The 13,142-nt window shown below is 40.0% G+C and overlaps 1 protein-coding gene across 1 annotated transcript; it reads left to right on the top strand.

Annotated features, from left to right (window-relative positions):
* The first annotated feature begins 3,671 nt into the window (after nucleotides 1-3,671).
* On the top strand, nucleotides 3,672-12,769 carry LOC125720880 (acyl-CoA Delta-6 desaturase-like). Its single transcript, XM_048996779.1, has 13 exons — nucleotides 3,672-3,890; nucleotides 4,443-4,706; nucleotides 5,269-5,379; nucleotides 5,735-5,932; nucleotides 6,577-6,678; nucleotides 7,874-7,999; nucleotides 9,592-9,652; nucleotides 9,929-10,005; nucleotides 10,150-10,247; nucleotides 11,377-11,473; nucleotides 11,727-11,806; nucleotides 11,918-12,043; nucleotides 12,417-12,769. The coding sequence occupies exons 2-13, from the start codon at nucleotides 4,500-4,502 to the stop codon at nucleotides 12,466-12,468; spliced, it is 1,335 nt and encodes a 444-aa protein (XP_048852736.1). The 5' UTR covers nucleotides 3,672-3,890; nucleotides 4,443-4,499; the 3' UTR covers nucleotides 12,469-12,769.
* The last annotated feature ends 373 nt before the right edge of the window (nucleotides 12,770-13,142 follow it).

Genomic DNA, 13,142 nt, shown 5'->3' with positions numbered 1-13,142 from the left:
GGTCAGAAACAAAGAGATGTGATCAGACTGACCGATGTGGAGGGAGGGGGACGCTTTGAAAGCGTTTGCTTTGTTGCAGTATACATGATCCAACGCGTTATTTCCTATGGTTGGAAAATCAACAAACTGGTCGAATTTGGGTAGCACAGTTTTGAGATTGGTGTGATTAAAATCTCCCCAGGACTGGTGTTTTGCAGTCCGTTTGTAGCATCTTGCGAGTGCTAGCTTAGCATTAGCTTGAGGGGGGATGTAAATGGTGGTGAGAAACACTGTGGTGAATTCCCTCAGTAGATAAAACAGTCTGCACTTCAGCGTAATAAATTCCAGGTCCGGTGAGCTGTATTGTACTACACCAAGAGTTATTCACATAGATGCACACGCCGCCGGCTTTGTCTTTGTCAGTACTTTTTAAATCCTTGTGAAGTGTTGCAGCTCCAATCACACAATGAGAAATCTCATCTTATTTCAAAGGTACCTAAAAATATTGTTCCTGTATAATCCATTCATCCACCCATTTTCCAAACCGTTTATCCTACTGGGTCGCGGGGGGTCCGGAGCCTATTCCAGAAGCAATGGGCACGAGGCAGGGAACAACCCAGGATGGGGGGCCAGCCCATCGCAGGGCACACTCACACACCATTCACTCACACATGCACACCTACGGGCCAATTTAGCATATTTATTTTTTAACATATTATTATAATTATTGTTATTATTATTATTAAGTTTACGTGTGTTTGAAGCGTGTGGAAGGGTTATTTTAAGGCTTAAACTATAAAGAAATGTTTATTTATATGGTCTTTCTATATCGCAGATTTTTACCTATTACTGATAGGTTTGGGACACATCTTCCGCGATAGGCGTGGAATCACTGTACTACCATTTCATCCCTACTCTGAGTACTCTAGTTTCCCCTACAATCCAAAGACAGTTGATCAGCCATTTTTTTGGGACTTGAATGGTTCAGTTTCAGTATTCAAGAAATGAAGCTCTTGGAACGATTAACTTCTCTCTCAATAGCAAAGAGGGTCATCCTGTCAGTCTTCATCCTGACATTACAAGGTATCAGGCATTTTGGAGAGGCATCTAAGAGACTTACAAAGTTGCCAAATAGATTGGGGTGCCGGATTTTTTAAGGTATTTTATATTAGAACCAAACAAACCAACCAAAATATCAAGTATAACAAATTGTTCTTTAATTTTGATCGCAGACCTTCCATTTTGTGACATGCAGTAGTTTACACTCATGAAATATAATTTAAATATATCTCTTCCACTCCAGTTAGAATAACTTTGATTTTGGATAAGCAGCAAGTTTGCAAATTACAAAACATCACTCATTCTCTAATTTTGATCACTACTGTATTGTATTGAACTATGGGACAAGCCTGAAAAGATAGGTTTATATTATTTATATGATTTCTATTTCCCAAGAGAAAATCCAGTGAGTTATCAGAAAATGCTGGTTAGCTGCTTGCACGACATTAAGCACACTACCCAGCTACCCAGGCATTTGTGCATACCTGGCACCCACAGTGTGGTAACATCGTATTAGCAATGCTGGCATCTTGTGAAGCTTTAATATAACTATTGTCAGTAACTACAGGCACACAAAGCTGAGATTCTGGTTTGGCAATACTAATGACAGTACTTTCAGTGAAGATTATATTACCTGATGATTCTCACCACTCCCAGATTTCATTTCTGTGTTTTTCCCATCTGATTTAAAAGTTCGAATTATAAATTTACCTCCCCAGCTGTTTTATTTCTGATTAAAAATGACTTCATACATATGTGACATTATCATAAATATTGTTTAAGATAGGAATAAATGCCATAAGCATCCATCTTTCAACTCCTCACCTCAAACAGCGAATCTCTAGCCCATCCTAGTAAATGAGGAAACAGAGGAAACAAGCTGACACCAACTGGTTAACCCAGCCAGGATGTACATACTGTGGCCAGCTTGGAGTTACCAGTTCTCTAACTTCATGTCTCCTCAACCAGGGAGATGTTTGGCAATGGCACTAACCACTGAGTCACTGTCATCCAGGTTTCAGAGCCATACTTGCCAAAATGAGACACTTTCAGACACTTTAAAAGAATCTCTTTGAACAGAACTCTCCCTACCTATGGCATACAGTATGATGCCGTCAGCAAACAAAACAAAACAGGCAAAGGATCATGTACAAAAATGAGACATGCGAGTGCTGTGATCGGATGAGAGTTACGTTTTAAAATTTTGTTCTGTTTCCCATAGATCTACTATGGGATGCTGCCTTTGTATACAGTAGGCTAAACTACTCTAATGCTCTGTTGTTGGGGAGCACACACTGGACATTAAACACCTTGCGGCGTATTCAAAATGCAACAACTCAAATTGTCACCAAGAACAGGATGTTTGAACACATAAACCCTGCTCTTAGTTCCCTGCACTGTTAGGTTCAGGACTGACTTCAGTTGACTGACTGAAGTTCCCCTACTTACATATTCCTTATTGGGGGCACCTTGTGGATGTGACCTACAAACCGTAATATCATGGGTACAGACTTCAATCTGCACACTGCACAGGCCGGCATGGAGAATTGACTCATTGATTGAACTTTGGCTTTCACCTTGACTACAGTCTACTGTCACTATAATGATAGTATGCCCGAGGGGTGGGGGGGGGGGGGGGGGGGGGTTGGGACCTTGGACCCCCCAGAGGTTTTTTTTCTCCTTACCTGGGAGTTTTCTTCATTTCTTTGTCTTTTTTCCCTATTTTTGTATTGTTCTCTCTTAATGATGTTGTATTGTATTACAACACTAAACACTTTAAAGAGCCTTGGGGTGACACTGCTGTGAAAGGTACTACAGTATATACAAATAAATGGAATTGAACTGTTTAAAAATGATCCTAGTGGCCAAGCTATCATCACTTGACAGAACAGCAGGGACTGGTAAATGCTTTACAAAATGGAGAAAGTACCACAAGAAATCTACTAACAATGTCTACCACAGAAGGAAAAAAAAACATTGATACAGACGTAAGACTGTATCAAAGCTGAAGTGTTAATGCATGGCAAAGTAAATGTCCTTGAGTGCTCCTGTTCTGATGTGACAAATGATCTTTAAGACGTCTGAGCAACTTCACTGTATAACTAATTCTCCACGAAGAATGGGTTAAGCAACAGGTAAAGTAGGTTACACAAAGGCTGTATTGTAGGTCTTCCTGAAAGTGCGTCCAACGGATACTGAGCTGATAATTCTCAACAATTATGTATACCACAGTATTTACTAACTTGTATTTCAGTTTACTTCCTTTGGGGTAAGTATTGGTGTTTAGTGTTTAACTGTGATGCCTTTGTAATATACTGCAAATATGGAATATAAATAAATCACTCTTTCAACGATTAAACATGAGCAACCCAATGTAAGCATGCCAAACACGCATCCCCTGAACATCAGTTTCTAGTTGCGATTTTTTTATTATTAACCTGAATCTTTACTTAACAATTATGGGATTTAGATTGGCGCGAGTGTTTTCAATATTCACGCATCTGCTGGATCCTCATGTTTAGCAAACTGGCAGTGCACCAGCGAGTCCATAACATTCACCGATCACCCTGGCCTGTATTACCAGCAGAGCACCCCTGGGAGCAAAATGCGGCGTCCCTCTCTCTCGCTTACTGTCGGAAGAGCGATCCGGACCAATTGCGAGTTCGCAGGCAGTGCCGAAGAAGGCACCGATTGGAGAGGGAGGCCTCGAATGATCGCCGGGGCACCGAGCTGATCGTGAATGAGCGCGTTGCATAAGGAGCAACGGAATCGACTGGACTTTGTTACGGGAGAGACGTAGTGCACTTATACGGCGCAGGGATGTGGCAGTGAGGGAAACCCGCAAGGAACAGGTGAGTGCAACGGAGCTGTACCATGCATCTGCATATAGAGGCGGATCTCCTGTCTGTGATGTACAGTATGTAATATCTAGAGTAACAAAGTATGGACGCAGTATCGTTAATAATTCAGTGCTTATAAAAGCAGCTGTAGTAATAAAATAATATAAAGAGAACATGACCGTTCGGCTTGAAGAAATAACTACGAATTAATAGGCTATTCTTACCCATTGATACGATCAATAAGAAATGGGGTTAAATTAAATAAGAAAATAAGAAATGGGGTCTTAGCTTCCCTAATGTCTGTCAGTCTGTGTATCTATCGATAAAATATATATTATTAATGCTTTCAGTGTGGGGAATCATGAACAATTGTAAATTTACCTGTGCAATTTTTCAGTAAATTCCGTGGTGCTTCTACAGCAGTATCATAATAGATGTTACAATTATCCTTAGAACATATATGTCCACGTCATGTACTATATATTGATGCCGTTCTTGTCAAAGCTTCTGTGTTGTAGGCCTAGTATTTCTGCGTTTCCTTTCTCCGTTGCTTATGCCCTGCAGTAAAAGGGAGCAACAGCGCCCAGGTGGAGACGAGCAAGACGATAAGGAGCAGCAACAATGGGCGGCGGGCGACGGCACCTTGAAGCCGCCCCCGGTAGCAGCCGAGACAGCGGTGTTTATACGTGGGAGGAGGTGCAGAGACACCGCAGCAGAAACGACCAGTGGATCGTCATTGAAAGAAAAGTGTATAATGTAACCGAGTGGGTTAAGAAGCATCCGGGAGGATATCGGGTTATAACCCACTACGCTGGGGAGGACGCCACGGTACGAAATCTCAGTCCGCATCCAGACTTCGTGTATGGCTGGACTGGCACGTTGCAATAACCAGGCATTGTTTAGAACCTGACCCTTTGCAGATCGTGTAGTGTAGTGGTTTATTATACTGTCAGAAGAACCGTTTGAACCTTATCCTGCATGTTGTAAGTCCATAAAAATATGCCCTGTATGGTTTTTCTTATTTATGTGAAACAGATGACAGGTATATTAAAATCATTTGCTTAATATTTTACACTTTACATTGTTAATTTTTTTTGCATGTGTAAAATACAGTAATATTATTTAAAATGACACTTCGTTGTGATGTTACTCATATTATGATTAAGAGTACATCTGCTTGCTAAAGAACTTTTTTGAAATTGTCATACTATAGATTATTGAGAAATATAAAAATAAACACTGCTCAGGGAGCTTTTTAAAGAAAACATAGAAAAAAATAGTAACAGCCAGGAAACATTTTGCACTGTGATACCCTTGTAATATGAACGTGTTGTGTAACCATGGATAATGGCAAATGATAACACATCATTTCTCTGTGGCTGCATTTTAGGATGCGTTTGTTGCATTCCACCCAGATCCTGGCTTCGTGCGAAAGTTTCTGAAGCCACTGCTGATTGGAGAGCTGGCCCCCTCGGAGCCTAGTCAGGACCACCAGAAGAATGTGAGTGCCGACATTCACCTTCCAAGCTTGTGCAAATTGCCAAAGGTTATTACTGTGTCAGGTTATTGTTCAGCAGAGTTTATGAAGATAAGGGACACTGATGGTTGACCTTTTGGAGTTAATCCATACATGAGAGTTGAATGCAATGTGAATCCGAACCTGTGTCACATGATTTAAGGGGAGCAAGACTGATACATTCAAAGGCAGGATTCTAGTATTTTCACACAGTTGCTACATTGTTTCAAATTGCCTCTGTAAATCCAATTGTTCTCATTTCTTAATTGTTTCTCTTACTTTTTCCTCTGCATTGGAATCTTCCTGTGTCATGTGATTTTCTCTTTTCCTTATATCAAAGGCTATGGTGCTCCAAGGCTTCCGAGCCCTCCGAGAGCAAGTGGAGAAAAAGGGCCTGTTTCGAGCCGATGCCACTTTCTTCTGCCTCCACTTGGGGCATATCCTGCTCTTAGAAATGTTGTCCCTGCTAGTGCTGTGGACATGGGGCACAGGGTGGATCCCAAGCTTGATGTGTGCAGTGCTTCTTAGCACATCTCAGGTATAATCACTACATCTTAGCGCTCATGTGTCACATGACAGGAAACTCATATATCCAGAACAAGAGAGTGAACAAAAATGAAATGAGTGGAATGAAAGAAGTATCAAAAATGAGTGGAGTGAAAGAATTACCCATGGCTGATATACTGTCCCTGCAAGACAATTACCTCAGACGATCCGGGAGCTGAGCTGCCAAAATCAGCAGGGACACAACCTACCCACACAAACCACTACCTCTTTACTAGGCTGAGGTCTGGAAGTACTTCTGCTGTCTCTCAGTGAGACCTGCGATGCTCAGAAGGAGCTTCTATCCTCAAGCCATTAGACTGCTTAATACTAAATTGACACATTTAATTTATATCCTCTCCTTATTTATGCAGCTCACACTTTATTTGATCTTTGTTGCACATCTCTGGTGTATGTACTTTTTACAGTGTAACTTTCCTCATCTGTGACTATTTATTATAATGTTACTCTTAATGTCTTTTTTGCTTCCACTCTTTAGTATAGCAGGGTTAACCACCTTGCATTTCGCTCTAGGTTATGGTCTGACTGTAAACCTTGCATGTGACGAATAAAACCCTTGAATCCTGATAGGTTGTACTCTGCCAAACTGAACCATATTAATATGTGGTTCTCTTGCAGGCCCAGGCTGGATGGCTTCAACATGATTTTGGTCACCTATCCGTGTTCAAAACGTCGTATTGGAATCACCTGCTACACAAATTTGTTGTTGGACACATAAAGGTTTGAAAATGGAGAGGATGTTCACTTTATTCAAATGTAAAAGTAGTTTGTTTACTAAAATTCAAACTATCCATATCCTGGCACACTGTGTGGGAGCCTATAAGTGGACTGCAGACTGTAGGGTATCTATATGAGGGTTGTGGCTAAAGTTATGAGAGTTATTCTCATCTGTTGACCTGTGGTAATGGGCACCATTATTATCTGCATTGTGTTGATATGTGAATTGAGCTTCCCTAATGTAATAAATGCCTCTCTGTCACACCAAGATGCAGTAATATGAGTATAACATGAGTCAGAGACTCCCAGACAGTCCACATTTTTGTTCCCTCCCAGCTCCCAGCACACCTGAACCAAACAATCAGGTAGAGGAATGCTCAGATTTGGGAAGGAGGAAAAACGCGGACTGTCTCAGCTCGAGGACTGGGTTGAGAGACACTGGATTGGTGAACATCTCAGCCAATCCGAGACACAAAATAATAACAAAAACAGTAACAACAATAATTGTCAAAAATTGGATCTCCATAAGAATAACTGCAGTGACCACATACTAATATAATGCAGATATTTTTGCAGTATTTGTAGTTTTGATGGTATACTTAGCAAAGACAGGTACCTTCCTAGTGAACAGTTCCAAGGTGAATAATTTCTGACTCTCAGAGTGATATCATATTTTTGCTTTTTTATTTAAGGTCCCTAGTAGAGAAAAAAACTGCCTGCATAGGTATGAAGTGTGCCCACAGTGAAACTATGTACCCAGGTAGTGTTTAATGTGCAAAACAAACAGCATGTAAAAAAAAAAGATTGCAAACATAATTCAGTGCAGATCATATAAATCAGTGTAGGGAAACAATGACATTTATTTTCTAATTTTCAAAACATTCAAAAGCAATGAGAAAATGGTGAACACAGGGAAGGGACAGGGAAATCTGTTTGGAATTGGGGTAAACAGCAAAGATGTTTCACAGAAATAACTTTATAATAGTATTTTTTTCATAATTCAGGGTCAGTTGATGCAAAGACCTTTGGGGAGGATGAGATTAATGGTACTGTGATGCATTGCTAAAAGGCAGGTCACAGAGTGAGGACTGAGAAAAATGAAAACAGGAGACAGACCAAGAATAAAGTGCTAAAAGAAAACGTGAGGAATGAGACATGCATGGTGGGGATCTCCCTGGGCTTGTCTGTCTGCCCCCAGGGTGCTTCTGCCTGCTGGTGGAATCATCTGCACTTCCAGCATCATGCCAAGCCCAACATCTTTGGCAAGGACCCTGACGTCAACACACAACATGTCTTTGTAGTGGGAAACACCCAGCCTGTGGAGGTACTGGCCTTGACATATTCATGAAGAGATGCGCCTTGTTCTGCTGATTGTCTTTATGATGTGGCCAGGGGTGTGTGACATACAAAAAAAAGGTGTTTTGACTGCATGGCTAAGTCTCCTTAACCAAAATTAACATGAAATCTTAACAAACGAGGATTAGCAAAAAATGAGCAATGCAGTAAGTCTCTGTAGGTTATGAATATCGTGATTATTTAAATTACAACTTAACTGATACCAGCAACCATTAAAATTATGTGTCAGAGTCACCCATCATACTCAGGGCAGGATCTAAACAAAACGTAACTTCTGATTGGTTGCATTGATAACTAAGTCGCAACAGATCAATCTCGCCTAGTCGGTTGAATTCTCATTTATAACCGCTTTTTGTCTGTTCTGTCATTTTTTCATTGCTCCACCATCTCTTGAGAATTGAGTACAATGTATTATTACTGTATTTAATGTTGGTTATGTCTTACTGTGCATAATGTACCATTTAAACTTATACATATGCATGTGTATGAAAATCACGCTATATATAGGGTCTGTGGATTATTTTTGGCTATCCATGGTAGATCTTCAAACTTCAAACGTAAGAATAATGACACTTCATTGATCCTGGTGAGAAAATTCTCTTTTTGCTTATCTTGCACGCACATAGGTGAGAGCAAGCTTGGCAGGGAAGGGCAGCCACCTGTTGCAGTGCCCATTGAGCTTAAGGATGGCGTTAAGGATCGTGCTCAATACCCTACAGATGTGGCTATTTTTCAAAGGCCAGGCTAGAACTGGCAGAATTCCAATCATAGGCAGAAAGGCTTAGCCCACTGAGCCACACGCTGCCCCGCACACTCACCTGTGGATAAGGGGGGCACTACTGAGGTAAAATGTGGCCATTATAAGCATAACTTGTGTCATTACATCATGAGCGGGACTGTGTAGTTATCCTAAAGTTAGGAGGCTTGTATAAGCTTGTATAATACACATTTCCTTGTGTGGTGTCAGGACAGGAACAATAACTTAGGAACTGCTCATCTGTAATACCTTCTTTCTAAATCAGGTTCTAACTCCAGTTACCATTGTTACCAAACTATTAGGAAGTTTCTGTCATATGACCAGAAATACGACGGAACAGACATAGCGTGGTTATAAATGAGAAATCAATTGATTAGGTAACACCAGTCTATTGTGAATTAATTTGCAGTGCAACCAAGCAGATGTTAATTTTTTTATTAGAGCCCGCCCACTGAGTTTGATAAGTAACTTTGACAGATAATTTTTATGGTTGTTGTATCATTTAAATGGTCATTTAAACAATCATTTAAATAACAATTTAAACAATGATTAAAATAATAATTTAAATTATAATTGTATTTAATTATAATAAAAAAAATAATTTTAGTGACATATTAATTTATTGAATATTGTCACAATACACCCTCCATAAATGACTGGGCTGTAATGAGTAATCCTGACGGTCCACTTCTGACATACTGATGTATAGGTGTAGATAGATGTAAAGATAGTACTTTACCAAAACGTGTTCACAGACTGTTGGATATACAAGTAAGCTGATACATTGCTTTTCTGCTTTTCAGTATGGAATAAAGAAGCTGAAGTATTTACCTTATAATCATCAGCATCAGTATTTCTTTCTCAGTGAGTTCCTCTTACTCTCCTTAAACTGACATGCAATTTGCTTGTACTTCTGATTACTGCCACAGGGTGACACAGTGTGTAGGGTAGTCCTGAGTAGTTGAGACCCAGTTACTTTGTACAGACCGGCTTAAGGACCATGAAGTGAAAATATAATAATAATAATAATGATGGTGATGATGATAACTTCCTTGGTTGAAATGTGACAGTGTTTATGAGCACAGAAACAATACATTATTAAGATATAATGCAATACCTGTATCTCATGATCTTTCTCAGTTGGACCTCCGCTTATCATTCCTGTCATTTTCAATCTGCAAGTCGTGCGAACGATGCTGTCTCAACGTCTCTGGGTGGTAAGTTGTACTGATGGCTGTAGGATGACTTGATGGTGCAGCTAATGGCACAGTGTTCCGTATTAATGAACAGAGGGATAGATTACATAATCGATGAAGTGGACATATCCTGTTCTTCTTCAGTGTTCTTCTTCCCCATTGTAGGATTTGGCTTGGTGGACAAGCTTCTACATGAGATTCTTCTACTGCTATGTGCCTTTTTACGGAGTCTGGGGCTCGGTGTTGCTGCTCACTTGTGTAAGGTGAGACCTGAGGGATGAACTCCACTCAAACGCTGTATTTTGTCCACAAACTGCACACTTACAAACAGCAGTTATTACTCTCATTCCTCATCTCCTCACTTAGAGAAGCATGGCTGGCTACACACCCCCACATCATTCTGTTGGATACAGTACCATAATAGACCACTGCAGTTTCACAGAAATCTATTCAATGTGCAATATGCCAGTATGTCCGATAAGTAAGGGATAAACCATAACAAGGTGTGGGTTTATACAAAAATAACCAATTTGGTGTAATGTCGCTAAACATTTTGAAGTTGATTATTTTCATATAACCTCAGCATCCATGTGAGATCTTTGGACCAATAACAAAATAGTATAAAATATTTCACTTTTATTGATGGTTTACTCTTATGTATATTGTCTATATATTTTATATATCCTCCTGAGATTCAGTGAAAAAAGTTTTTCTTTATTATAATTATTGATTAAAATTATAGGTGACATGGGGGAACAGTGGTTAGCACTGTTGCCTTACACTACTGGGACCTGGGTTTAAGTTTCTGCCATGGTTCTCTGTGTGGAGCTTGCATGTTCTCCCCGTGGGTTTGTGGGGTTTCCTCTGGGTACTCTGGTTTCCCCTCACAAACCAAGAACTGCTGAGGTTAAATGGAGTGTCTGTAAGTGTGAATGTACCCTGTTAGGGGTTGATGCCCCATCCTGAATGGTGCCTATAGGCTGTGGACCCCCAGTGACCCTGAAAAAAACAAGTAGTTACAGAAAATAGGTGGTTGGATTAAAATTTTGATTTGACAAGAAATGGAAGTTGTCAGGGTCACACCCCTACATGTGATATAACCTTAAAATGCTAACTGTCCTCTTTAAGGAACTACTGAATTGAATACAGTGGCATGTATAGTATGAGAGATATGAGCAAAAACCTAATATCCTCTACAGTGGACAAAACATTGGATCTCAGCAGGATATTATTTACTTCATATTTGTATTGCATTGGCTTTGGAAGTTTAATCTTGACTGTTAGATACGCCACAAGGGAAGCACAAGATATGTGGAAGAAGTTGATTATTCAGACGAAGGTCTGTGTGTCACTCGGGAAATGCTGTGCAAATAACATGCTCTCCTGGCCCAGGTTTCTTGAAAGCCACTGGTTTGTATGGGTCACACAGATGAACCACATCCCCATGAACATAGACCATGAGGCACACCAAGATTGGCTGACCATGCAGGTACGCCTTGATCCCTGCAGCCTAACCTTCAAGATGAACTTCAGCTTTCTTTGTCTTCGATTTGCCCACAAAATCACTGTGTTTTTACCACAAGACAACAATTTGAATATTGACACTGACACCAAAAACCAGACTAATAAAAACTTAAAGAATACTCAGATTAATATGACCTTTATATAATGGAAGATACAGTACGGTAAGATTGTTAGTGACTGCATATGTACATTATCTTTGCTTTATTCTTCCTTTTAAGCTGAGTGCCACATGTAACGTTGAGCAGTCTCCCTTCAATGACTGGTTCAGTGGACACCTCAACTTCCAGATTGAGCATCAGTAAGTGCAGCACACCGCATTTCAGCACACAACCAATTTGATACCTTCGATACTTTAGCCTGGCCACAGTTTGCCAGGCCTGACGTGATCCCCATACCTGTTTTGCTGCAGTCTGTTTCCCACAATGCCCCGGCACAACTACCAGCGTGCGGCTCCCATGGTGAGGGCGCTGTGTGAGAAACACGGCATTCCCTATCAGGTCAAATCGCTCTGGCACGCTTTCGCTGACATTGTTGGGTAAGGGAACCTCTACTAGCCCACACCACTCTATATTCTCTGAATGCTATTAGTGTTGCACTTTGTTTTTTGATTTGACTAGCTGTCTTATTAAGTTCTTGCGATGTTGAAACAATACTGGATATTCATTGGAAGCTCAGACTCTGCATTTATGCCCAGTTGATGTACTGTTTGCCTCACTTGTACATCACTTTGGACAAAAGCGTCTGCTAAAAAAAAACAAATGTAATGTACTTATAAGGACACAGCTCACCATCGGGGTTTAAACGAACAAAATCGCACACTCACTGGAGGTGACCCACATGGGATGTTGATAATGAAAGTGTCATTTATCTCTGTAAATACCCACTTTTGCTTTCTTTCATTTTTTTAGCTCCCTTAGGAAGTCTGGAGACTTATGGTTAGATGCATATCTCCACAAATAACACCACCAAAACCACTGGATTTCCTGGGTTTTTTTTTCATGGGAAGAAAGAATCTCTTCATATTTATGAGTTTATTGAAATGTAGCCATACCTTGTTCTGGCTAATTTGATTAGTATTATGTACATGACTTTAATTATGTGATTTTTTTCAGAACTGTTAATTGTTGTACTTTGCATTGTTGTTTCTATTGTTGGAAAGAACATGCAGACTCTTCCTGACATTTGTAGATATGAGAAGGATGCCTGTCATTTTCTGACTTTTTGAATGCATTTTGTGGAAAATACAAAAGTGAATCATTAATATTTATACATAGTGTGTTTGTTGAAATCATCCATTTTCACTTTACCATTTTTAAAGCACAAATCGTAAAAAATGTAGTGGTTATTAAAAAACCCTAAGTAGATTTACATGCACAGTAAGAAAATCTAATTATTGTGTTAGTTAAACTAAAGCCAGACTTTTAAAGTACATGTAAAATATTAGTCCGGCTGAAATCATACAAAATCGAACTAAGACACCCCAGATAAGGTGATTGGGAATCAACTTACTCCTGCATATACTGTATATGTTCAATTGGACTCAAACTGGCCTAGGTGCTTTGCGCATGATCCACAGTCTCTGTCTTTGTAACAGTAGAAGCTGGTACAGGGACTGCAGAGGACATACAGCATAT

This window comes from Brienomyrus brachyistius, unplaced genomic scaffold (genome assembly GCF_023856365.1).
Source record: "Brienomyrus brachyistius isolate T26 unplaced genomic scaffold, BBRACH_0.4 scaffold27, whole genome shotgun sequence".
Taxonomy (NCBI): Eukaryota; Metazoa; Chordata; class Actinopteri; order Osteoglossiformes; family Mormyridae; genus Brienomyrus; species Brienomyrus brachyistius.
The sequence above is the reverse complement of the archived record's forward strand: the minus strand, read 5'-3'. Positions and strand labels throughout refer to the sequence as shown.

What these genes read in the sequence shown, in the direction of transcription:
- LOC125720880 (XM_048996779.1), top strand. Translation starts at nt 4,500, where the DNA reads ATGGGCGGCGGGCGACGGCACCTTGAAGCCGCCCCCGGTAGCAGCCGA. An exon ending in GTCAGGACCACCAGAAGAAT is followed by an intron (nt 5,380 to 5,734) that starts GTGAGTGCCGAC and finishes CTTATATCAAAG; the next exon opens with GCTATGGTGCTCCAAGGCTT. An exon ending in TGTCTCAACGTCTCTGGGTG is followed by an intron (nt 10,006 to 10,149) that starts GTAAGTTGTACT and finishes TCCCCATTGTAG; the next exon opens with GATTTGGCTTGGTGGACAAG.